Source organism: Mus pahari, chromosome 11, assembly GCF_900095145.1.
Source record: "Mus pahari chromosome 11, PAHARI_EIJ_v1.1, whole genome shotgun sequence".
In the NCBI taxonomy this organism is placed as follows: domain Eukaryota; kingdom Metazoa; phylum Chordata; class Mammalia; order Rodentia; family Muridae; genus Mus; species Mus pahari.
Genome location: NC_034600.1, coordinates 58,892,194 through 58,916,076, shown reverse-complemented (window position 1 = coordinate 58,916,076; position 23,883 = coordinate 58,892,194). Strand labels below are relative to the sequence as shown.

Sequence of the window (23,883 nt, the reverse complement as noted above, 5' to 3'; positions counted from 1 at the left end):
CCTGCCTCTGCCTCCCAAGTGCTGGGACTAAAGGCATGCACCACCACGCCCGGCTCTGGCTAAATATTTTTAAGTTACATTTTACATATTTTTATCTGGGGTTGGGGGTGGGGGCAGGGCATGTATGCCATGGCAGATGGGTCAAGGTCAGAAGACATTCTGAAGGAGCCAGTTCTCCCATTCCACCATGTGGTCCCAGGGATTGAACTCAGGTTGTCAGCTTGGCAGCAAGCACCTTTTCCCACAGAGGCATCCATCATTTCTTCATCTCTATGGGACAATTTTTTTACAGCCACATTTCTTCTAAAAGGGGGGGGCGGCTGTCACCTGTGGTTGGTGCTCTTTCTATGTCTCCATGATGCACAGACTGATGGCTGGCCCCAGTCCTGCTGTTGTGTGTGTTGGAAATTGAGAATGGACCACATGTCTGGGCTTACTACCCAACCAACCCCAGAGGCCCCTCCCCCAGTGCATTCGCTCAGGATAAAGGCCAGTGAGCTCTTCACAGCTCCCTCCACTCCACAACAGCAGCCCTTGGCATCACCCTCCAGGAAGACAGGCTGGGTTCAGGGGCTGTGGTGAGAGGATTTTTATATTAGTTATTATTTTATTTTCACTCCAGAGCAGTTGAGACCAAGGTCATGCAAAAATGGAAATTTCCAGCAAATAGCTCCTTGCCTCTTTGGGGAGGGGAATTCCTTTCTGTTTGAATAGTAGGAGATTTAACATGTCAGGGTGATTCCGTTTCTGCTTTATTAATGATTTAATATTACCTATGGAGATGTAATAAGTTACAGGAAAGGCCTAGAATACACAGTCAGACTGTTTCATTTGGTGGGTTCCTCCATAAAGAGTTATTTGCTCTAAGAAAACATTACAGTAAACTAAATCCCAGGTTATTGCTTCCACACTCTGCTCTCCCTTAGCAGAGCAAAGAGAAATACAGTTTTTCCTAAGGTTTTGTTTTGTCTTGTTGAAAGAGCGCTTGTCACACACCTCTGGCTGGCCTTGATACAATGTAGCTTAGGTTAGCTACAAGCTCACAACAGTTCGCCTTCCCCAGCCTCTCCAGTGCTGACATTACCTGTATGAACCACCCACCATGCCTGACTGCAAATGTTTCCTTTAAAAATATATTTTTTAAATATGTATCTGTGTGGGCCTTGTGAGTTGACGGGTACCACATGTGTGCAGGAGCCCTCAGAGGCCAGAGAGGGTGTTGAGATCCCCTGGCGCTGGAGTTACAGGCAGTTACAAGCTGCTATGTGGGTACTGCGAAGCAAACCCAGTTCCTCTGTAAGAGCAGTAAGCATTCTTAACTGCTCAGCCATCTCTCCAGAGATCAAATTTTTTCTTTTAAATTAATATGTTTAGGTAAAACAGTCATTGACACAATACATGTATAAGATTACTGCTTTTAAAATGCAAAACTTGGGTCCATCTTCTAAACCACAAGAATACCTCAGTATATAGACAAGCAACTTCAGAGATAACCTCAGGGTAATCTTACAGCCTTTCCAGCAAAGCCCGTTCATCATTCAAGAAGACAGCGCCTGTGTCTGTTGACCTAGACTGTGTCCTTTTGTAAAATACCAAAAACGCCCACAACCAGATGCAGATAGGGAGAAACCCTACCAGTTTACTTACGACTGCTGGATGTGTCTGTGGGGGCAGTGGTATCTAACCCCAGTAATCATAATTTATACCTTTTCCCTTCACATGATTCACTGGGGACCTCAGACAGGTACCCCGGATCCGAATCTGCAAGAAAAGGTGGGACATTTCCCATATGGCCACTGATTTGACCAAGGAGGATTCTTCTCTAAGAAGCCCCCACTATCACTGGGGGAACACATTGTCCTTTGTGGTCATATCTCCTGAGTCCAGATTCGCTTCCTCACCTCTCTCCTTCTCTAACATTTATACCAGCTACCTACCTGTCTTAGTTAGGGTTTTACTGCTGTGAACAGATACCATGACCGAGACCAGTCTTATAAAGGACAACATTTAATTGGGGCTGGCTTACAGGTTCAGAGGTTCAGTCTATTATAATCATGGTGGGAGCATGGCAGCATCCAGGCAGACATGGTGCAGGGAGAGCTGAGAGTTCTACATCTTCATCTGAAGGCTTCTAGTGGAAGACTGGCTTCCAGGCAGCTAGGAGAGGGTCTTAAAGTCCATGCCCACAGTGACACACCTACTCCAACAAGACCACACCTCCCTAATAGTGCCATGCCCTGAGCCAAGTATATACAAACCATCACACTACCCGTTGTAGATACTAAGAGTCAGTGCAAGCCTTTCCTGAATGGCGAGCTCCATCCCAGTGTTCTAGTCTTGCTTGGTCCTGTCCACGCTTGGGTGATCATCTGTTCAGGGTCGTCTGGGACTTACCTGTTGTCACTGAGCATGCTCAGAAAGCCCTCCTGGTAAAGTCTGCTAAGACGCTCCCCTCTCTCTTACCTCACATCATATCCATACCTTTACCAAATCCTGGCAATGCTGACCCCCTTTAAGCCTTCACAGCCCCAGCTACCTTTTATCCCCCACTGCCAGAACATGAGGTTGGGAAGATGTAAAAAGTTGTCTCCTACCCACGGTCCCTCGGCCACTCTCCTTCCTCCTAGTCATCATCCCCTGTATCTTTGAGGGACCTTTCTGAAGGGTAAAGCAAGTTGTTCATTCTCATACACACACACACACACACACACACACACACACACACACACACACACACACACTACAGTTAAGCCCTTTGGATGAGTCCACATACCTTGATATTTCGTTCAAGGCTGTCTATTCTGATTCTATACTTAAGTTTCTGCCTCCTTATTTTGTTATTAATACATATATTTAGTAAATTTTTAAAGATATGATAAAGGATTCACATGTATAGCTAACTGAAAAAATGAATCCAAATTCCCAGTTCCAACACAAGAGTTGGGGTGCATCCCATCCTGGGGGTGTATTCTCCAAGCCAGAGACACTCCAGAGCCCCATACACGGGATCTTCATCTTGTACAGAGGCTTCCTCTTGAAAGTGTAATCCCTTATTAACTCAGACTTCCACCCCTCCCCAGAGGATGGGGGAGGGAACGGAAATCCCAAACTCCTAGTGTTGTGGTTTCCTGGGCCAGAGCTGTGTTGAAGGTATCAAGGGCTTCTTAGTACAGCCTGCCACCACCATGTTGGCTTGAATTTTCATCGGAGATGCTAGCGTTTGCGCTTGAGCTGTTGTGGATGCTGCACTCTCTCTGCCTGATGTCTCTTCTTCTTTCCACTGGCTCTTGGTTCCCACCTTCCTGGGACGTCAGCCATCCTGATGCATGTCTGAAAGGGACCTCTATGGCCTTCTGAAAACCTGATTATCACCAGGCCCCCCTGCCTGCCCATTTGACACTTGACATGTAACCTGAACATAGTCCAATGACCATATAGTATCTCTGTCTCCCTGTTTTACTCTAAAGGGTGGGGTCTTATATTTCTTCTTTTTTTTTTTATATATTTTTAAACTTGGATTTGCATTGTTGTGCCTGCATGTATGTGAGAGTGCCAGATCCTCTGGAACTGGAGTTACAGACAGTTGTGAGCTGCCACATGGGTGCTGGGAATTGAACCTGTGTCCTCTGGAAGAGCAGCCGGTGCTCTGAACGTTTGAGCCATCTCTCCAGCCCCACGTATGTCTTCTTGTCACCAAATCTAGCTCAATGCCTTGTATCTGAAGTGCTTTGTATATCCTTATTAATGAAGATGCCCTGAGACACCAAGAATAGATGGGACAATAGATTCTAACCCCAGTTCCTCTGTCCACGTCGCTGTGGCCTCCAAACTGCCTTGACTTTTCTCTGGGCTGATCTCTGGCCTGTAAACTGAGCGTTGTGATCTGGTGACTAAGGGGCTTTAAGCCCTGACGGAACATTATTCCTTTCTTACTGATCATTCTAAATAAGAAGGGATAAACAGATGCCTTCGGAATAGGCTTGCAGGGAGAGCCAAACATTTACTGCCACGAATTTCTGTTTCAATGATGTGTCTTCTCACATTTGGGGCAAAGATGCTATTAGATAATGCTCTTTTGGCTTGCAGCAGAAATGAGATCATTTCACTGCTACCTGGCAGCTCTCTCATGTGCTGCCCTGTTTTAGTAAATGAATCCCAGTGCTGGTTTCAGTGAAGCGTTGCCCATGTGAACTTGCACAGTAGCCGTGGCTTACAGGAAAGGCTAACCCTCTGCCGTTAGTACAGAAGTCCATAGCAGCCTGTTTTTCATCATTTGGCTTTTCCTCCATAAACTCACAGGCGTGTCGTTGCCCTTTAAGCCATTCTAATAGGAAACGAATGCTCAAGCCATCTGTCTAGACAGGGCCTGTCTTGGAATCCAGTTGTCTCTACAGCTAGATCTGTGTCCACAAGCCGGTCACTGGCAAACACACAGCTCTCCCTTCTGGAAGAAGCTCTTAATGTCTACCTCAGTGGTGCCCAGAGGACCGTAAGATCTGCAGATAAGCATTCTACAGTGGTGACTCCCTCTGTGCTTATGGAATGTTGCTATGCTGTGTCCTAGTTGCTGGAGAATCCATTTGGTGAGTTAGCTGGACGGGCTCCCTGGGCTTCATGTCTTTTACAGCTAAGAAGGGGTTATAAGCAATAAAGGAGCCTATAAAATATCAGATAATGACAAGTGCCACTAGTGACCTAAACTAATGTGAAGAGGGGACTTGGCAGGACTGTCACCCGCAGGGATAGTTGATGTCAGGTGTCAGCAAGAGCGAGCTCCCTAAAGAGGTGCTATGTGAGCTGAGCCATGTCCTGGAAGAGCAGCCCTACGAGAGGGTCTGAGGAGAACCAGCCAAAGCAGCTGCAAACAGCAGGAGCAATAGGATGTTCCAGGGATACGAAACAGCCCTAGGAGAGGACGGGCTAGCTTAGCAAGTTGTTTTGTAGCGTCCAGAGGATGATCTGTGATAGTCATAGTACATCCTTTTCCAGTGAGTTGATTAAAAGTGTGTAGCAAGCCAGAGTATAGCAATTAGATAAGTAGCTATCAAAAGACCATTAAACCAGGTATTCAAAACACCCAGCAGAAATCAAAGCGGGGGAGCCCCCCTAAAGCAGCCAGCTAGAGTTCCCAATAAAGAGACTCCCAGGCAGGTCAAAAGGACCCCCTCCTCCAGGGAGACTTCAAGTAAAGAATGAATGCCAGCGGAGAGAGAGAACGCCATCAAATATGGAGCCCGCAGCGCCCAGCAGAAACTGGCTCGAGACCGCCAGCTGCAGTTCTGACTGAGCTTTGTCACCACGGCTGAGCTAACAATGGCTGACCTCAGCTTCCCCTCTCCCCAGGAGGCACTTTTTATTGGATATTTTCTTTATTTACATTTCAAATGTTATCCCCTTTCCTGGTACCCCCCCCAGAGCCCCCCCATCCCATCCCCTTTTCCCCTGCTTCTATGAGGGTGCTCCCCCACCCACCCACCCACCCACTCCCTGCCCTGGCATTCTCCTATACTGGGGCATCAAGCCTTTATAGGACCAAGGGCCTTTCCTCCCATTGATGCCCGACAAGGCCATCCTCTGCTACTTACAGGGTTGGAGCCATGGGTCCCTCCATGTGTACTCCTTGGTTAGTGGTTTAGTTCTGGCTCTCTGGGGGGTCTGGTTGGTTGATATTTTTGTTCTTCCTATGGGGCTGCAAACCCCCTCAGCTCCTTCAGTCCTTACTCTGGCTCCTCCATGGATAAACACGCCTGTTGGAGTTGGTTCACCTCTAACTTTTCTGAAGATTGCAGTGACTTTTTTTTCCCCTCCCGGTTACAGTGTTAGGTTGGCCATCTCGTCCCCAGACAAGGAACTTGGAGACAAACCCAGTTCTGAAATAAGGGAGCATAAGTTCGAGAGCTCGCTTCTCAATAAGCTCAAACAACCCCATGAATGTTCACAGTAGACAGAAGGGCGTGTCCACATGACCACAGAGGATGGACCCTGTTCTCAGCCCACAGCTAGTTTAAGCCCCCGAGGGGCAGAAGCAGGGGATGTGCTGGCTTGTCCTTCTAAAGCATTTCCTTTGGATGTTGAGTAGCTAGCGAATATCCTTGTAGAACCGACTGGTGAGCTCAGAGACCAGTCTACAGGCTTTGATGAACGCTCAAGGCAAGGGCGCTAGTGGCTTTGGTAGGAGTGCTGGTAGAGGAGACGAGGAACTTGATGTGGGATCTGTACATGGATGTGAAGCTGACACATCCTCTACTTGTTAGCCTTTTCTGACGGAGATGAGAAATCCAGGAGTCGCCAATGTCTGAGTTAGATGCCAGGGTGGAGTTGTAAGCTGGCAGTTGGAACTACATTCACAATTGTTCTGTTTAAGGGGGCCTATTTGCATTTGACCCGGACTGACGCTAGCCTCATGAATTTGAAATATTTGTTTCAGTTTTAAGTAAGCCTTGCTTTAGCCCCGAGCAGCTAAATTTCACAGCAACAATTATACAGTTAAGCTGATAGCATTTTCCTCTGATGCTATGTCTTCATTTGAACTCCTCCAATAGACTGAAATATTACAAGCAAAGACATGTTCATTAATCTCATTGGCTCTCCCCCTTATAGTTTCTGCATTTGATTGTGGGGAAATCACCTTATTGAATAAAAGTAAAGAAGAGGGGGTAATAACATGACTCTGGTGGCAAAGAACTTGCTGGACCACATGAGGACTCGGGTCTGGATGCCTAGCACACATGTAAAGGCAGGGGTGTACATGTCTGTAACCCAGGGCTGGTGGTGTGGGGGAACCTCAGGTCTCACAGTTTAGTCAGTCTAGCCATGCCAGAGGCTCCAGATTCAGTGAGACCTTAGCCAAGAAGACACCCAACATTAACCCTCATATTCATAAAGAATGTACATCTCCCATACCCCCAACATGTATAAACACACACACACACACACACACACCACATATACAATGAAGAAGTCTTTTTTTTTTTTTTTTTTTTTTGATTTTTCAAGACAGGGTTTCTCTGTATAGCCCTGGCTGTCCTAGAACTCACTTTGTAGACCAGGCTGGCCTCGAACTCAGAAATCCGCCTGCCTATGCCTCCCAAGTGCTGGAATTAAAGGCGTGCGCCACCACACCCGGCTCAGAAGTCTATTTTTTAACTAAATTAGTTGAAATAGAAGCAGGAAAAGAACAATTTGACAGTGGCCTATCTTACAGTCTCTTCTTTATACCCATTTGTATTAGAAATGTGTGTAGTACTTTAAGTGTGTGTGTGTGTGTGTGTGTGTGTGTGTGTGTGTGTGTGTATAGGCACATGTATCCACAGCATGCATGTGGAATTCAGATGACAATTCTAGGGCAGGAGTCCTTGCCTTCCATGTTGCTTTGAGGCAGGATCTCTCGTTTCTCTGCAACCTACTCCAGGTCAGCTGACACACAAGCTTCCGTGTGATTTTCCTGTTTCTGCCTCTCATCTCACCACAGGAGTGCAGGAATTCCACATGCGTGCCACCACGCCTATTTTTTTTTTTTTTTTTTAAAAACAGGGATTCCAAGGATCCAAACTGGGCTTCCATGGCAGGTGCTTTCACCTGCTGGGCTACCTCTTGCCCTTTGGTGTGTTTTCAACTAGCTGTGTGTTCTGGGCTCAGGAGCTTATGAAGTACATGGATTTTCTTCACAAAAGTTTCAGAATATATATATATATATTTAGGGTTTTTCTACCTCTATGGTCATAGTTTTGGTTTTGTGTTTGTTGTTGTTGTTGTTGTTGTTTGTGCTTTAAATCATAGGTCCTACTTTTCAAGCATTTAAAAATGAAAAGGAATAAATTCCGTATCATCCTCTCTGTGAACCATACCTACATATTCTGCTTAACACAAGGACAGCAGAATGGGGAAGGGGGAGTTACAGAACTAATGACGGGGATCGATACATTTTTCACTACTGTGAGGTAAAATTAAATGCGTTTTCTTTTGAGTCTGTTACTCCAGTAATGGACGCTATTGCTCTTTGAAAGGAAAGCCAAAGATTTCCTTGGCTGGGGGAGAAAGAGCCGCATCTTACCTGCTAGGACCCAGCATTGGAAAAGAAGCTTCTTTCGTTGGAGCTGTGGCAAGCTGCCCCCTTGGCAGCCACTCTGACTCCCAAGGATGGCTTTTGGAAATAGTGGAACTAGGAGGATGTGAAGGCCAGGGAGGGCGTTTCCGAAGGGAGAAGAGGAAGGTGACCCAGAGGTCAGAGGCAGCAAACCAAAACTGTGGAGTTTGGGGCCAGCCGATTGGATGAAGTAGAGCCCCCCCTGATAAGTTCATGAACGACTGTGGTAAGCCAGTGACTTCTGAAGTTGCATTTGGCCAGACAGGCTGTGTTTGCCTGTGGTCAGTGGATGGAGGAGATGGCTGGCACCCCTGCACGCCGCTGGAATGGTGGAGCCCCACAGAATGGCGGCGCTGTACAGAAGTGTGGGATCCACCAGGTCTCTGTCTGGTCATAATTTCTCCAGACATTCCAGTTGCTGCACATCAACGGCTGTTCAACATCTGGCTCTTTTACTATTCCTGCGGTTTCATTTCAGTTTCTGACAGTGCATATGTATGTATCTCAGGTTTTCTAAAGGCTTCACATTCTTTCTGTTCTGTAAGCGGCTCTAGTGGGCAGGTTGCCTGTTTCCAGGGGGATGGGAGCTTCGTTTCCACAGAATCCTCATGATGGATTAAGAAGGCAGATGCTGGCGGGTGTGCTGTGACTCATGGCCATATCCCTAGGATTTAAAAAAATAATAATAATGATACAGAACTGAGCCTAAGTTTTTTTTTTAAAAAAAAAAAATCACGCTTAGAGATTTTTATGGAGCTGGCGAGATTGTGCAGTGGTTAAGAGGGTTGGACCTCAGCTCCCAGAATCCACATCGTGCAACTTACAACTGCCTGTCACTCCCACGTCTAAGGGGTTTGATGCCTTCTTCTGATCTCTGTGGGCACTTATGCATACACGTGTGCACACACAGACACACACACACACATTTATCTCTCAATATCAAACACATCAATTTTTCATTTGGGTTTCTCGTGTATGTGTTTTAAGGGCATATAAGATTCAGTTGGATTTGGTTTTACATGCTTAGTTGCGATCCTGATCTGAACATCAGGACTCAAATACTCAGAATCTAAACATTGCTATGATAACGTAAGAGGAAGATTCCACGCTATGACCTTTGGGATGGCTGGGTCAAGATAATGAGTGGACTGAAAATATTGACTAATCCTACCTTTAGCCTATATAAGCTACATAGGAAACAAATGAATTTCACATTTAACTTTGTGCTCCATCCCCAATATATCTCAGTATACACGTGTAAACAATCCGAAAGGCAAAGAAACCTAAAGCATTTTGATCCGAGGCCTCTCACGAGGGACAGTCGGCAAGGACTACATGGTCCCCTGTCAACATCCGCTCAGGTTCATTCTGCTGCTGCCTGGATGATCCTGCATCCCATGGATGTTCCACTGGGTCCTCCGGCAAACCTTGAAGTAGTAATGATGGCAGCTCGCACATCAGAAGCAAGGGAAGGCATTTCTGAATTAGGTGGCCCTCTGAGTTATGAACGGCAAAGTTTCCCCTAAACTAGTAGAGGTTTCCTGGTACCCAAGCCTGAGCTGAGCTTTTCTCCTTTCACCTTCCTGTATGTATTAGCAGCTGTGCAGAAGCAAAGGATCCCAGAGTAAACCAATATTTGCAGACACAGTGCCACCTGCATCCCAAGTAGAGGATGAGTTATCCACAGGACACCTTGATAGAATGTACGACGTCAGAGCCAGTAACTGGAGTGGCCGCGCATGTGATTAGAATTCTCTGAAACTAAAAATTAGATACTCGGCCACCGCCACGCATTTTCAAACGCTCCACGTGTGGACAGTGGTTCTCTATAGACTGACACAGATAGAACATTTCCCTTATTCTAGAAGGTTCTATGGGACAGCACCAACAGCCAGACTTTGGTCTACTTAACAGAGGCCTTTCCTTCCATGCTGATTTGTGATATTTGGTGACAAGAGACAGATGCCTGGCCTCGTGTGACAGACAGTGCTACTCTCCCATGTCAATGCTGTGTGTCTGTCAGCATCCTTCACGCATGCTCGCTTTTTCTTCCAAGGAGGAAGTTGGCCGGATATGGAAGATGGAACTGCTCAAAGAATCAGATGGGCTGGGAATTCAGGTTAGTGGAGGCCGAGGATCAAAGCGCTCACCTCACGCTATCGTTATCACCCAAGTGAAGGAAGGAGGTGCCGCTCACAGGTGACTAGATAACTCTCCCCCACCCCTCTGCCCCTTGCCTTCCTCCTCCCCTTCCCCGGGTGCCGGGTGCTAGTGTCTTTCTCGCTTGATCAAAGCTCTGGTAATTACGGTTCATAAAGATTTGTGGGAGCGCGGGAGGGAAACAGACAAGAGCCATTCTCACTGGGCGTGCCTCTGAACACAGGAAGTGGCTCATCAGGAGCGGTGCTTAGGATATTCTAAACCATGGAGCGGAGATTTGATTTCTTTGTCCTCCCTCTTAGATTGCTTACGAACTCTTGGCATGCTGGCACTGACTGGGGTATTAAGTGTTTATTTATCAAGGAAGTTAATGCACCCCCAACAGGAGGTCACAATCTTGCCACCTGAAGTTTTGTGAGTCAGTGACTAATGACCCAGGAAAGTGGCACTGTCTTAAAAGGTGGCCACCACGCAAATCTGTCAGATCAGAATTACACACACACACACACACACACACACACACACACACACGGGCTTATAGTCACATGTCTCTACTGCACATGAAAAGGGGAAAAAATAAATGTAAATAAAAAAGCACCACTTAAAAGGAGGTTTCGTTTTGTTTAGTTTGATATCAACTATTGTGTGAAGTAGTGAGAGGGACTGTGTTTAGCTACCTGAGTGTGAGGTAGATAGCCGTTCCCGAGTGTCAAGCATGGTCTTTGGTGTTCTACTTGTTTCCCTTCACATGGAGTACCTGTAATTTACAGCCCACAGTAGGGTAAGTACATGTGTTGACATGCCCACATGTCTACAGTAAGAGTACACGGAGAATGTGGCATTGATAGGGAAGTGATTGCCTTTTACCTAGTCTGGAATTTCCTCAGGCAGGGGAGCCAGATCCTAAGAGGGATACAGCGGGCCACAGCAATGTCCCCCTTCCCAAGACAGAGAAGGAAAAATCTATCTCAGGAGGTGTCGTTGAAGGAGCTAAGTTATTTGGGCTGGATAACGGGAATCCGAGGAGAGGACAAGGCAGGAACTAGCAGGCCTCTTGCTCTTCAGCCTTGTAAAGCGGGATGCTAAAAACCGACAAGAGCAGTAAGATGAACTCCAGCGGTCAATTATCCAAGTGACAGCATTAAGAGATTAAGACGTTAGCTGGTTTTAACCCAGATGGGCATCATTAAACCTCCCAAGCATCATTCCTGATAGGCCTTAAGGAACTCAGCAGCTAGTCCGTTTCCCATTAATGGTATGTCTTCCTTTCTGGTCTGTCTAGCAGGTTGACAACTGGGAAATTCCTGTGCTCAGGGATGAGCTTTCTGTAGAGATGATGCTCTTGTTTTCCCATCAGAGCTGAGGCTGAATCAGTCCTATCTTTTTTTTTTCTTCTCTCTCTTAGCCTGGAGTATTGTGTGTGTCTCTCTTCCCTGTGGCATATGACTCACCAGCGGGGCATTCGAATTAATACCAGGAGATGAGAGAAATGCAGTTAGAGAGCAGAATAAGCGAAGGGATGGGCTGGGGCGTCTTGGTGGCATTGGGAATAAGCAAGGCCACCAGCCATGCCCACTGCCTTGTCTATGCCAGGCCTCCCTCCTCCCCTAGGGTCAGCCCCGACCCATACACCTAGATTCCGGGGTGTCCTTCCCTTCTGACTTTCCCATCCCCCCTCTCTTGCCATGCTAAGTAACTGGTGGCTCCCTTAGCTTTTCTCTACTGTAGGGATTTTTGAAAACAGAAGACAGAGGCTGTCAGAAGTCCTGTGTGCCTTTTAGCTTTGGTTATAGCCTAAACTCTAAAAAAAGATTAGCATGTGAGCCCTAGAGGAAGGAGACAACGAGAGAGATGCTGTTGAAGGCAGAAAGGAGGAGAAAAGACGGAAGGGGAGATGTTGGTTGGTTCATTGGGAGGAAGCAGAGAAGAGAGAGCTATGTGGACCTGGGTGGTAAAGGCAAGCCTTGAGAGAAGGGTGGACCCCGAGGCCCCACGGTCTCTGCTTCACCAGGTTTTCTGTCTGAGTGTCAGGGGCCTTTTGGTTTATGGGAGACCGGATCCTGGCCAGCTCAGTTGAATCCACTGTAGAAACCATTTTTGAGGGTTGTGTGCACTGAGGGCCATGACCTGCCCTGAGGAGAGAGTTCCAGTGACAGCAAAGTCTCCTGCCAACCAGTGAGACCGAAGCTCAGAGTCAGCTGTAACTTAAATGGAAAAAAACAAAACAAAACAAAACAAAAAAACCAGGTTTTTACAACCGTAGAAACGAAATGAATCTCAAACCTATAACAATAGCAAGCTCAACACTTCATTGTTGTGATTGATCCTTCTGCTTCCCTAGTTTGTACTACCCCCCCCCCGGGGGGGGGGAAACCCAAGAGTGAAATAATCCTTGGAAAGTTTTATCTTCAAGATCCTGTAGCTCCGTAGTGGGGTGCGGAGGCACCAACACTTACTACATAGCCCCAGCTCCCAGTTCCCCCAGAAAGAATCCCGCCTCTGTCTGATGGGGAGGGGGGAGGGGCGCAGTAGACCAGTGAAGGGCCGCAGGTGGGTTTGATGTGCCTTGGCACTGTCTGTGTTCGGCTTAGCAACAGCCCCGAGCTGACGACAGGGAGGATTAGGGAAAGATCCACTGACTTGAGTCTCCTAAAACCTGAGGGTCTTAGTTGCTCTATCACAGCAGTCATCCAGATGAAGTGTCATTGACGGTCATTGTCAGAGATGCTTAGCTTAAGAGTGAGCATATTACCAAGCGACTGTCAAGAGTCCCGGAGACACTCCTCTCCCGTGAGTCTGGATACTAGCGTTAAAGCAGTCCCACCCAAAGCCATCTTTGGTTGTCCTTCCTCTTCCACCTTATCTTAACTGTCCCGTCTCATGACTCTGCCCAGCTCCTAGAAGACGACGCTTCTCTAACCCAGAATGTCTTGACCAGGGGTCTTTTTTTCCCCCGTCTCCATTTCTTCAGGGATGGCAGGCTGTCCTTAGGAGACGAACTGCTGGTGATCAATGGTCACTTACTGGTCGGGCTCTCCCACGAGGAAGCTGTGGCCATTCTGCGCTCAGCCACTGGGATGGTACAGCTGGTGGTGGCCAGCAAGGTAGGTGGTTTTCGTCATTCTTGGGGTTTATCATGGTAGTGTGAGTCCGGACGGGAGCCCTTCCCATGCCAACAGGTATGTGCATGCTTACGGCTTATCTTGAGCTATTCGCGGTAGCTGTGATTCCACAGGACGTGCACATGTGAAGTGTCTTATCTAAACTGTGCTCAATTATTAAATTTATTAAATATGGTTGTTAGAAAAGTCATAACAGAATGAAGGAGAAGGTAAAGACTAGGAGATACAGAAACATAAGAGGAAGAAGGAGGCTGCATGGAATTTTTTTTTTTTTTTTTTTTTTGTCACTATGATGAAATGCCTGAGATAGGCGACTTAAAGAAGAAGAAAGGTTATTTAGGGCTCATGGCTTCAGTGTATGACCCGCTGGATCCCTTACTGGGCCTATGACCAGGCAGAAACATCATGGCAAAAGAATATGGTGGGCAAAGGAAAGCTGTTGGCCCCGCGAAGTCAAGAAACAAAGACACTGAGCCATGAAGAGGCCCTTGAAAGACATATACCCCAGGGACCCACTTAGTCCAACTAGGCCCCATCTTTCAGTTCCTACCACTTCCCAGTACTCCAATTGTGAATCCATTCATGGATCCATCCATCCATTAGGTAAGAACACTCAAGAACAAACACTTACCTAAGTCCCACCTCCAAGTATTGTGCGAAGGACCAGGCCTTCCGCATAGCTGGGGGTGAGGGGGGGGTGGGCACTCGCATCCAAACCACCACAGTAAGGAATGCATCTTCTGAGGCCAGAATGAGGAAGGTCTTAGGGCTGTTTGTGGACAGTCCTGAGCCCTAGTCTAATCACCCTTACAAGATTAGAGCTGGTAGAAGGTCTATACCTCCTTAGTCCAACCACCTCCACCTTCCCTTCCTCCCCAACTCTACAGATAGGACAGTGGGCAGAGCACCATGGTGGCTACCACCTTGCAGAGATCACGGTGCTGTCAACAGTGCCAGACAGCAGATGCTTGGCACACCACCCTCTGCCCCATGCTGCTGCCGTCTCTCCTTCCTGGTCTTCACTGTTGTCATGGGATCCTGAAATCCCAGTCTGGGCTTCTTTCACCTTTGTGTGTTGATGTAATGACTCCATCATGGCGTCCTAAGATTTGCATTCAACAGTTCCTGGAGAAAGGCTGCCGATGCCTCGGCTCTGAGGAGGCCAGGAGGCAGTGACTGCTCTCCTGCTGCTATGTCTTCTGATTGTGCTGTTGAGACCACTAAAGAGGTCCTGTGACTTAGGAGTGAGTAAAGTAGAACCAGCGGCTGTTTCTGCCGCTGAGTGTCTAACTGGGAGAGTCTGTGTGAGACCACACACAGCTCAGCTCTGCATAGAGGCTGCTTCCAGGGTTTCAAATTCCCTTTCCGTCTTACCGATTTTTATTTTGAACCTTGACATCTGTAGGTTTTCCTATATTTTTTTCTTTTTTAGATTATAAGATCTAGCACCAGTTTGGGGAATGCAGTTGGTTCTCCATATCCATGAGTCTCCATCCATAGGCTCAACCAACCTCAGATGCAAAGTATTTAAAGAAACAATTGTATTTTTACTGAACACAGACTCCCCCTCCCATTGTTGCTCCTTAAATAATCCAGCAGCTATTTATAGAGCATTCACATTGTATGGCAACCTGGGAATTATTTAATGGATATATACGTTTTATACAAATATTTTATCATGTTGTAGAAAGAAGGATTTAAGCATCTTGAGCTCTGGTGTCTGTGGGAAGTCTCTCACAGGTAACCAAAGACAACTATATATAATAACAAATAGATTAGGATTCCTTTTTGAGCTATATGAAAAATCTTCCTCTCTTCCTAACCTCTTACCCCAAACCTTCGATGAGAACATTAGGTTTGCCAAGGTACATCTTGGTGGAGGTTGTAAGCGCCTGAGGCAGATCTGAGCCCACTCTTCCTGGTAGCCCTTTGCTCCCTACAGAGGTTCTGTGGGCCCTGGGAACTTCTTTGGAGTCTTCCATACCCAAAGGGTTATCTGCATCTCTCAACAGGGACAAGAAAGAATAGAGGTTTGGGGGGGCTTCTCTGTCCTCCTGCTGACCACTCCTTGCAGTGGGCGGGGACGTGCTTCAAGGGAAGAAAGACCACCTCTGCGCTTTGCCTAGCAGATCAGGAGTGTGGCGGCATCCCTGGGTCTTGCACATAGTCCTGTGCTTGCAGCGTGCCTACATCTGCACAGCCACCTCCATCCAGGGAGCAGCTCAAAGTAACAGTTTCGGCCCAGGATTATGGCGTGTGCCATCATAGCCTCAGGTTTAAACAGCTCACTTTAACCTGCTAAATTTGGAGGAGGAATAGGGGAATGCCTTCTCCATGCTAAGCTGTAAATGTGTGGAGACGTGGGCCACTACTGGCTGCCCAGAAGAATCTGTGTGAGGCCACACACATCTTAGCTCTGCAGAACTATGCTGTTGCCCTATGAGGGACATTCACAGGACCTCGAAGATGGTTCTGAGTAATGCCAGGCTCTCCACCTACCTGGCCCCTTAAGAGATAAAAGGTAGAGTATATCACAGTTCCCAGATACTAGAATCATCTCACTAGATGCTAAACCAATCCCTTGAGGCAGATGTATGTTCTTAGTCAAAGGCTTCCATTTAAATCCCAGCGGTTATTTAACTTCCTTAGGGGCTGACAGCAGTAGACAAAAGCAGGTTTTCTGCCAAGTCCAATGGATTGCGAAATGTCTGCCACTGCCATTTCCCCAGCTGCCCTAGAGGTAGAGAAGATGTAAAGTGTAACAGAGGAGGGTGTCAGAAAAAGATAGTATGCTTCCCAGAGGCTGGGGTTCTTATAGAGATGAGCAACATCCGGGAACCAGTTCTCACACCACGGGATCCTGTGCACCCACCCCAGATCTCAGAGGATAACTAACACCTTTCAGCTCCTGCTGTGTGTCCTGTTTACACTCAGGCAGCCAGGGGTCCCCAGCTGTCTGGGTGCTCATCCATGCAAGAGGAAGAGGAGCATCCATCAGCAGGTTTCTCCTGGCATCCAGCCATTCCTTCTCTTTATCTAGCCAGAGTAGGAAAGCCATAGGCTTTGTTTTGCCTTTATACCTGGGGTATGAAAGATGGGAGAGTTTCCAACGTCCAACTATAAAGAATAATAAAAATGTAAAACGTTACTATTCGAGACCTAGGACACTTGTCACAAAACTTTAAGGCATTGTCCGGAAGTGTGGTTACCTCATGGAGAGGATGCCGGATGCTTCCACAGAAACAAGCTGTTAGCCTGTATCCTAGTAAGAACTTGGGTGTTTGTGTTGTGAAAGCCGATCTGCTGGTGTGCTGGATAGTTTTTTGTCAACCTGATGCAAGTCAGGGTTCTCTGGGGAAAGGGAGCTTCCATAAGATTAGCCCGTCGTTGGCAAGTCTGTGGGAACATTTCCCGATTGATGTGGAGGTGCCCAGCACACTGTGGTAACAGCACCCCTGAGCAGGTGGTCTGGAGATCTATAAAAACAAGTTGAGCGAGCAGGCCACAGAGAGCACAGCCAGGAAGCAGCCTTCCTCTATAGCCACTGCTTCAGTTCCTACTTCCCGGTCCCCCCTGCCTTGGTTTTCATACTGATAGACTGTGATAAGGATGTGTGTGCTGAATAAACATTTCCTTCCTCGGCTTGTGTAGTCCTTGTTTGTTTGTTTGATTGTTTTGCCTTGCTTTTTGAAACAGGCTCTCTCTAGATAGCCCTGGCTGACCTGGAACTCACTATGTAGACCAGGCTAGCCTCATCTGCACAGAGATCCTCCTGAATGCTGGGATAGAAGTCATATAGCACTCGAGCAAGCTTTTAGTCCTTTTTTTAAAAATCACTGCAAGAAAAAAAGCAAGCATACTAGGACAGCCAGGGTGATTTCAATACTCTTTACTCTGTGTATGTGAGGTGTGTGTGTGTGTGTGTGTGTGTGTGTGTGTGTGTGTATCCGAAGAGGCCAGAGGCATTATATCACCCTGGAACTAAAATTACAGACAGTCATGAGCCACCTCTGTGGGTTCTGGGAACTGAACTCAGATCCTCTGAAAGAGCAGTGTGTCTTCCAAATTGCTGAGCCATGCCACCAGTCCGGTTTTGATATTCTTAGGAGCACTGTGCAGACTGAAAGGTCTCTTTCTCGCCCTTTTTTTCCACTGTTGGTTTTATTAGGCAATAAACTGTGAAGCAGTAAGTGTTTATTGAATCTTACATAGAAAACACATGGATGATAATGAAACTTTGCCTGTGCTGCTAACAGAACCATCCACTCAGAAACATGAGTGAGTGAGTGAGTGTGTGTGTGTGTGTGTGTGTGTGCCCCCACGCAGTATGCATGCCCATGTTTTAGTTTTCTTAGAGTCAAACACAAAGCAACAGAGGGCATCTTGGAGGCCATTCCACATGGACTTAAACACCAGCTCCACCCTGAGAAAAGCTGTGTGTTCTAGGCAAGCCATGACATGTTTAAATCCCAGTTCCCTTTCTGCGTAGCGAGACTGGATACTTGGGAACTGCCTCTGAGGACGTCACAAAGCTTAAAGGAGGCAGGCAAGCCCCTGAGCAGTGCGGCTGGCCAGAGGGAGCAGTGGAGAGACTTCCCTCTCTCTTTGTCATACATGAGCACCTGTGTCATCATTTCCACATGGGAGGATATCATGCTGTTACACGTGCTTCTGATCTGCCTGTTCTCCGAGTAGCGAGCTGAGAGACTCTTTCCCACAAGAAGTTCATCTCAGTGCCATAGAATATTCTATCTCATGGCTGCTTTACAATTTATACACTGGGTAGGACCTTCATTTTCTTTTAAAAAAAAAATTCTTTGTTACAGATGGTCCAACAGAGTAGACAACACAGAAGAGAAATGGGCTCATGTCTGGCCAAATAACTTATTTCCTTAGACAGACAAACAGTGCAGTATTCACTCACAATTACTGGTACAGACGGTTGTCCTAGGCCTGGAGCTTAGCTCAGTTGATAAAGTGCTTGCCTAGAGTGGGTGCTCTTCACATATCTTGGGGTTAAAAATGGCATCAAGCAGATGACAAGCACTGCTGACTTTGGATGCCAGATCACTAAACGTTTGTAAGGTCTGTTACAACCTGTGAGTTGGTTTTGGTTTCTGTGTTCTATGGACAGTCAAGCAGTTGGATGGTTCAAGCCTCGTGGAACGTTCTACTCGCTATGGATGTGGCTAGGCTTAGGAGATAAAGGGAAACCATCGCAGTCTTTCCTTAGCTCAACTCTTCAGCCTGGTCCCCATCCCTGGCCTCGGTGTCTAGTGACCTTTCTAGGAAATGTGCCCGGCTCCCGGGTGCTCCTTGTGGCTTTACATTGTGTTACCCCACCCGGCATTGACGGTGACCCCACACACATGTGGACCGTAAACTTCACACGCTCTCTGGGTCAGAGCTTGTGGCTGGCCTCAGCAGGTTGATTTCCATCAGCTGCTGCTGGTCCCTGGGTGGGTAATTCCTGGGCGTTTCCTGTATCCTCTTAGGAGAGCTCAGCGGAGGACCTTCTGAAGTTAACGTCGAAGAGCTTACCTGACCTGACTAGTTCAGTGGAGGACATGTCCTCCTGGACTGACAACGAAGACCAGGAGGCAGCCGGGGAAGAGGAAGAGGGGACAGGTTCGGCGGTTGTCCGGGGCACGGTAAGTGAGCCTCTGGCTGCTTCCAGCGCTAGGATGATGCTTTTCTGAAGATGTTGAGTGACAGAGTCGGAGAAGAATGCGGCGCCTTCCTTTTTTTATATCTTTCTCAGAACATTCTGGAAACTTCTGAAAGGGAGATGAAAATTGAAACTGGAAACCACAGGCTGTGGGGTTGTGTGCATATATATCAGTCTCTAGAACGCTCTTTCGTGTGCACGAAGACACTCTTACTGCTTCTTCAGGACGCTTGAAAACAACCCGGGGTTTCAATTCAGGCTTCCAGACTTCTGCTTGAAAGTGGAAGTAACCACGCAGGCAGATTAGTGGTAGAGTACATCTTTGAATTTGAACCATGCCAGGTCATTGGAGTAGCTTACAACACTTCTCTGCACAAGGGATCAATCTGCTGTGTTACACCGGCACACACAGGAAGGTGTCCTACTACAAGGAGGAAAATATGGGTTCCTGATCTTTTTTCCTATCTGCTCTTGCGCCAACCTTCTTTCTCTGCCATTCAGAACCTGGTACGCCGCCTCTCTCTGCGCCTTGAACTTGGGTAGCATGGTTAAGCTTTGGGAAATGACCTCTGTCGATCCCGAGGACTTCAGACGCAAAGCAAACACCTGCGATCTTCATCAGAGTTGCTAGGGAACGCTGGTACCTTTGAGGGAAGAGGGGAAAGTTGCTTTTCCATCCAAGGACAGCTTTCTCAGAAGGCCCCACCCAAGCAAGTGGGTAAGCCTACCTTGAAGGACTCGGGGGCAGGGGCAGGAGTTGGGGGGCAGGTTAAACAACCCTGCGGCTGTTCCTTTCTCTACACAGAATGGTGGCTTTCGGTGGCTTTCAGCAAGAGTGGAAACTGAACTAATAATTTTCCCAGCCTTCACATTGCCCTCTGCCTGCCTCTCAGACCTCTCTTAGCACCAAGCTCACTACTAATTCTAAGCAACTGCTCCGCTTACCCACAGCACAGCCCTGCATGGTGGCTTCCTGTTTTCTGGCCTCGGGACCTTTGCAGATGCTCTTTTGTCTGTGGAAGCCTCTGTATGCAGCTGGGGCTCATCTTCAAGACCTTGTAATCTGAATTCCTCAGAGGAACTACTACATTGTACTGACCGCTCCCCGCTACCCTACCCTCCCTGGCTCACCCTTGCTGTCCATGTTCATCCTCTGTGAACTGCTGGCCCTCGATTTGTTTGGTGTTTCTCCCCAGACGCCATCAGCTGCATGAGGCAAGGGAGCCTTGCAACTGATCTGGCCTCTCTGTAGACCATGCATCTCATTTTTGAGCTCTGAAACATTAAAGAAAGCTTTAGACAGGAATCTGGGGTACTGGCTCCGTTTGGTAGATTGCTGGCCTACCTACCACGTAAACCAGGCATTGTGCCGCACACCTATAATCTCAGCACTTGGGTCAGAAGTTGAAGGTCATCCTGGGGTATTTAGTGAATTTGAGGCTAGCCTGGGCTACATGAGACCTGTCTCAAAAGCAACACGAAATAAATTACAGTAGCAGGGAAAGCCCTGATTAGACAGAAACTGTTCCATCTCCAAGGGAGAACGTGCAGTGTAACTGTGGCTTTATAGGATGAATGGGGTAGTGTTCCTTCTGTTTCTATTTTGTGGTAGGGCCCGATTTTTAACAAATCAACCATAATGATCAAAGGATTAAACATATCAATAGAAATTGGTAAAGGACAAGTGACATGTGAACAGAAACACTAGCTTGCCCAAGGCACCAAGGAAAAAGCACAGACTCATAGCTATAGAGAACACAGACTCGGATAAAGAGAACGGCAACACGGCAGACCTCTGAGGAACCTGGGGGTGAGCTGGGCCATACTTCTCATGCATTAGGCTAGAAATCCTTGATGAGAGAGGCCACTGAGATCCACGGATAACAAGCTTGCCCCCTTCCCCACCCCGTCCCTGCCTCCCACGGACCCACCCTCAGTCACCTTCACTCATACCCACCCACCTACTCCCAACTTAGGCAGCCATGAGGGAAAACAGAATAGCCAGGGACAGAAAGCGGTACACCAAGGGTACACACATTCTACAGACAGGCAGGCGTGATGCAGAGGGGTCGTTGCACAGGCAGGAGGGCATGGCTTATAGGAGGTTGGATTCAGAAGGTCTGCAAATGGTGGGGTCCAGGAGTCTGGGCTTTCTGAAGCTCCCATGGGACTCTGATGCTCAGCAAGATTGTAGAAAGCAGAAGGGGCGGGACTCTACCAATCACATAGTAGACTGGTAGGAGCTCCCCACCCCCACGCCCACCCCGCACCTCCCTGTGCAGGGCACAGCCTTGAGGCAAGGGGAGATTTTAGACTCAAACTACCCCATCCCTTCCTGCAGTTTAGGGGTCAAGAAGTAGGGATGTTCGCCGTGCACGTGGGAAACATGGAAGCCTGGGGTCCTTCAAGGCACGTGCTTGTGCATCCTGTTCGCCACCTTTGCATATACCTATTCCTGCAGATAGACTGGCAGTGTGCTTGTAGAAGGTATCGTGCGCAGCTACCCCAACTGCATATTTTTCTCTGCTCTGTCTGCATCTATGTCCCTGCCTCTCCTCGAAATCCGGACTTTCCCTGGTGGACCTCGCTTGGCTTACACATCTCAGGCAGGCGCTTCCGCTGGCACGGAGCATAGCTAAGGGGCTGTGTGAAACTCAAGGCACCGTGCAGAACTGCCAATGCAGGAGAAGGCTGCCATTAACACTGGCCTAAGAAACTAAGATTTAAATCTGGGGGAGGGGGGGCTTTGGTTTGTTTTGGTTTCATACTTAAGGAGATGAAACGATTCGTGGAGGAGAACAGAGATAAGAATAATTACTTGCCCGGGATGAATCGCCCGGAAAGCTGCTGATGTTTGACTTAGACTTATTCCTGTAGCAACATTTGCAGGGGCTTGCTGCGACTCGCTGTCTGGCTCCGTGCCTCCTTCCCTTGTCTGTGCAGTTTGCAGTTCCCAGGGAAGTAAACATCTGGGCGGTCACATAGAAAAAGTGAATGCCATGCCCTGTAAATGGGGGTTTATAATGAAGGCGTCCTCAAAGGGGAGTAGACACACTTGAAGTTAGTAGAAACTAACCTGGTTTCTGGGGTGTGGAAGGAAGACATTAGGATGTTTATAGATTGCATCTCACTTTATAATAGTCTTATATTTGGGGTTCTGTTGTGGGGGGTTGGAGTTTGTTTTGTTTTGGTGTTTCATCTTTTGAGACAGGGTCTCGCTATGTAGCCCTGGCTGATGTGGAACTTGCTGTGTAGACCAGGCTCAGTCTCCCAAGTCCTGGGATTTAGAGGTGTGCACCACTATACCCAGCCCTCGATTTACTTTATTTTTTTGAAAAATTTTATTACATTCTATTTGTGTGTGTGTGTGTGTTAAATACTGTTAAAGAAAATTCCATCTGAAAGTCAGCTTTTGGACTTGAGATATCCCTTCAAATTTCAGTGAAAATGCCATAATGGACCACTAGAGCATGTAATCTATATTACTTATTACATACTAATATATGAAGTAACATAATGGGCCTCTAGAGCAGTAATACAATGTCCTTGCCTTTCTGTTAATGTCTTTTGGGAAAATTATATTGTAAACGTTGTGTGATTTTTATCACTAGATAAATGGCTTCCTGCCTCGTTCTTTGTTCTAAAGACACCTTTCACTCTCGTCCTTAATTACACACCTTTTTACCATCGATACCACTCCCTACTCTCTTAATTAGGGTCAGCTGAATTTAAGCCCTCTGGGGATTAAAGTGTATGTCGATATATTGCAAGGTAAAGGGGAATATAGAGAGTAAAAGGGGGGGAAAGGGGAGAGGGGGCTGTTCTAAAATAGAAAATGTTTTCTGTCATAGACAAAGCAAAAGCGATCAGTAGAAGGGGGAGACAAGGGCAACATGACTCGCTGGAGCTTCAAGAAGCCCTTGAAGTATATTTGATTTTTAAGACTGCTCACGGATGTCGTACCGTCATAGTCGAATCTTACCCCAAGACAAGAGGTCCACTCTCAGTCTCTCTTCCAATTACTGTGATGGCTTTTAAGAAGGCCTTGGGCCAGCAAGATGGCTCAGTGAGTAAACGGGTCTTGCTGCAAAGCCTGAGGGCTTAAGTTCGAGCCATCCTGGTACTCCCACAGTGGAAAGAAGAAGAGATTCTGTGTGCTGTTTTCCAGCATCCGCTCGTGTGCATGCGTGCACTGGAATCACGCGTGCAGGCTCACAAAATAAGTCTGTGTAACAAAAATATTCTTCGAGTGACAAAATTGCTGTGGGCGGTGCTCGGATGCGTTAGATAAATGGTAACTGGGTGCTGAAGACACACACTTTAACAAAAAAACCTGTCTGGGCACCAAAAGGTAGAATTCCTTGACCTTCTCTAATTCTAACCCCTTCTTATGCAACATGGTAGTGCACAGCCTGGGAAATCAAAACAAAGCAAAATAGCAGAGGTCAGGGTTCTGCTGTGGAATTCCAGGGCAGAGATTTCTCAAAGAAACAAAGATGCTCTGGACCAATAGAATCCTCCCGCCCCGATGTTCTGGACCAATAGAATCCTCCCGCCCCACCCCCGGGGCCTGAGAGCTCGCTTTGTCTTTTTTTTTTTTTTTTTTTTTTTTTTTTTTTTTTTTTTGCTTTGTTGGCTTGTTTTTCTTGCCTTGCTGTTTACATAAGTAGTAGTTTAGCTCCCAACATGACATTTGAAGAGAAAGAAGACCGTGGTCCTTGTACTTCACTTAAAGTGCCCCGATCTCCACCTCTTGTCTACCAAGACTCTACAGTTCCTTTCTTTGGAGATTTTATTTTCCACTCAAGCCTTCTCTAGTTCCTTATTTTGAGCGTTCTCTTGGCCTT

At 47.3% G+C, this 23,883-nt stretch overlaps 1 protein-coding gene across 5 annotated transcripts in view; it reads left to right on the top strand.

The window, feature by feature from the left end:
* The window catches only part of Pdzd2 (PDZ domain containing 2), a 369,377-nt gene that overhangs the window by 275,584 nt on the left and 69,910 nt on the right, over positions 1-23,883 (top strand). For 2 of the 5 annotated variants that reach the window (XM_029544117.1, XM_029544120.1), the window contains 3 exons: positions 10,143-10,285; positions 13,218-13,350; positions 18,864-19,019. The exons of 1 other annotated variant lie outside the window; for it this stretch is intronic. In XM_029544117.1, coding sequence (XP_029399977.1) covers positions 10,143-10,285; positions 13,218-13,350; positions 18,864-19,019 — 432 coding nt within the window. The remainder of the gene's footprint in view (positions 1-10,142; positions 10,286-13,217; positions 13,351-18,863; positions 19,020-23,883) is intronic. 2 more of the 5 variants (XM_029544121.1, XM_029544118.1) reach the window with 2 other exon arrangements.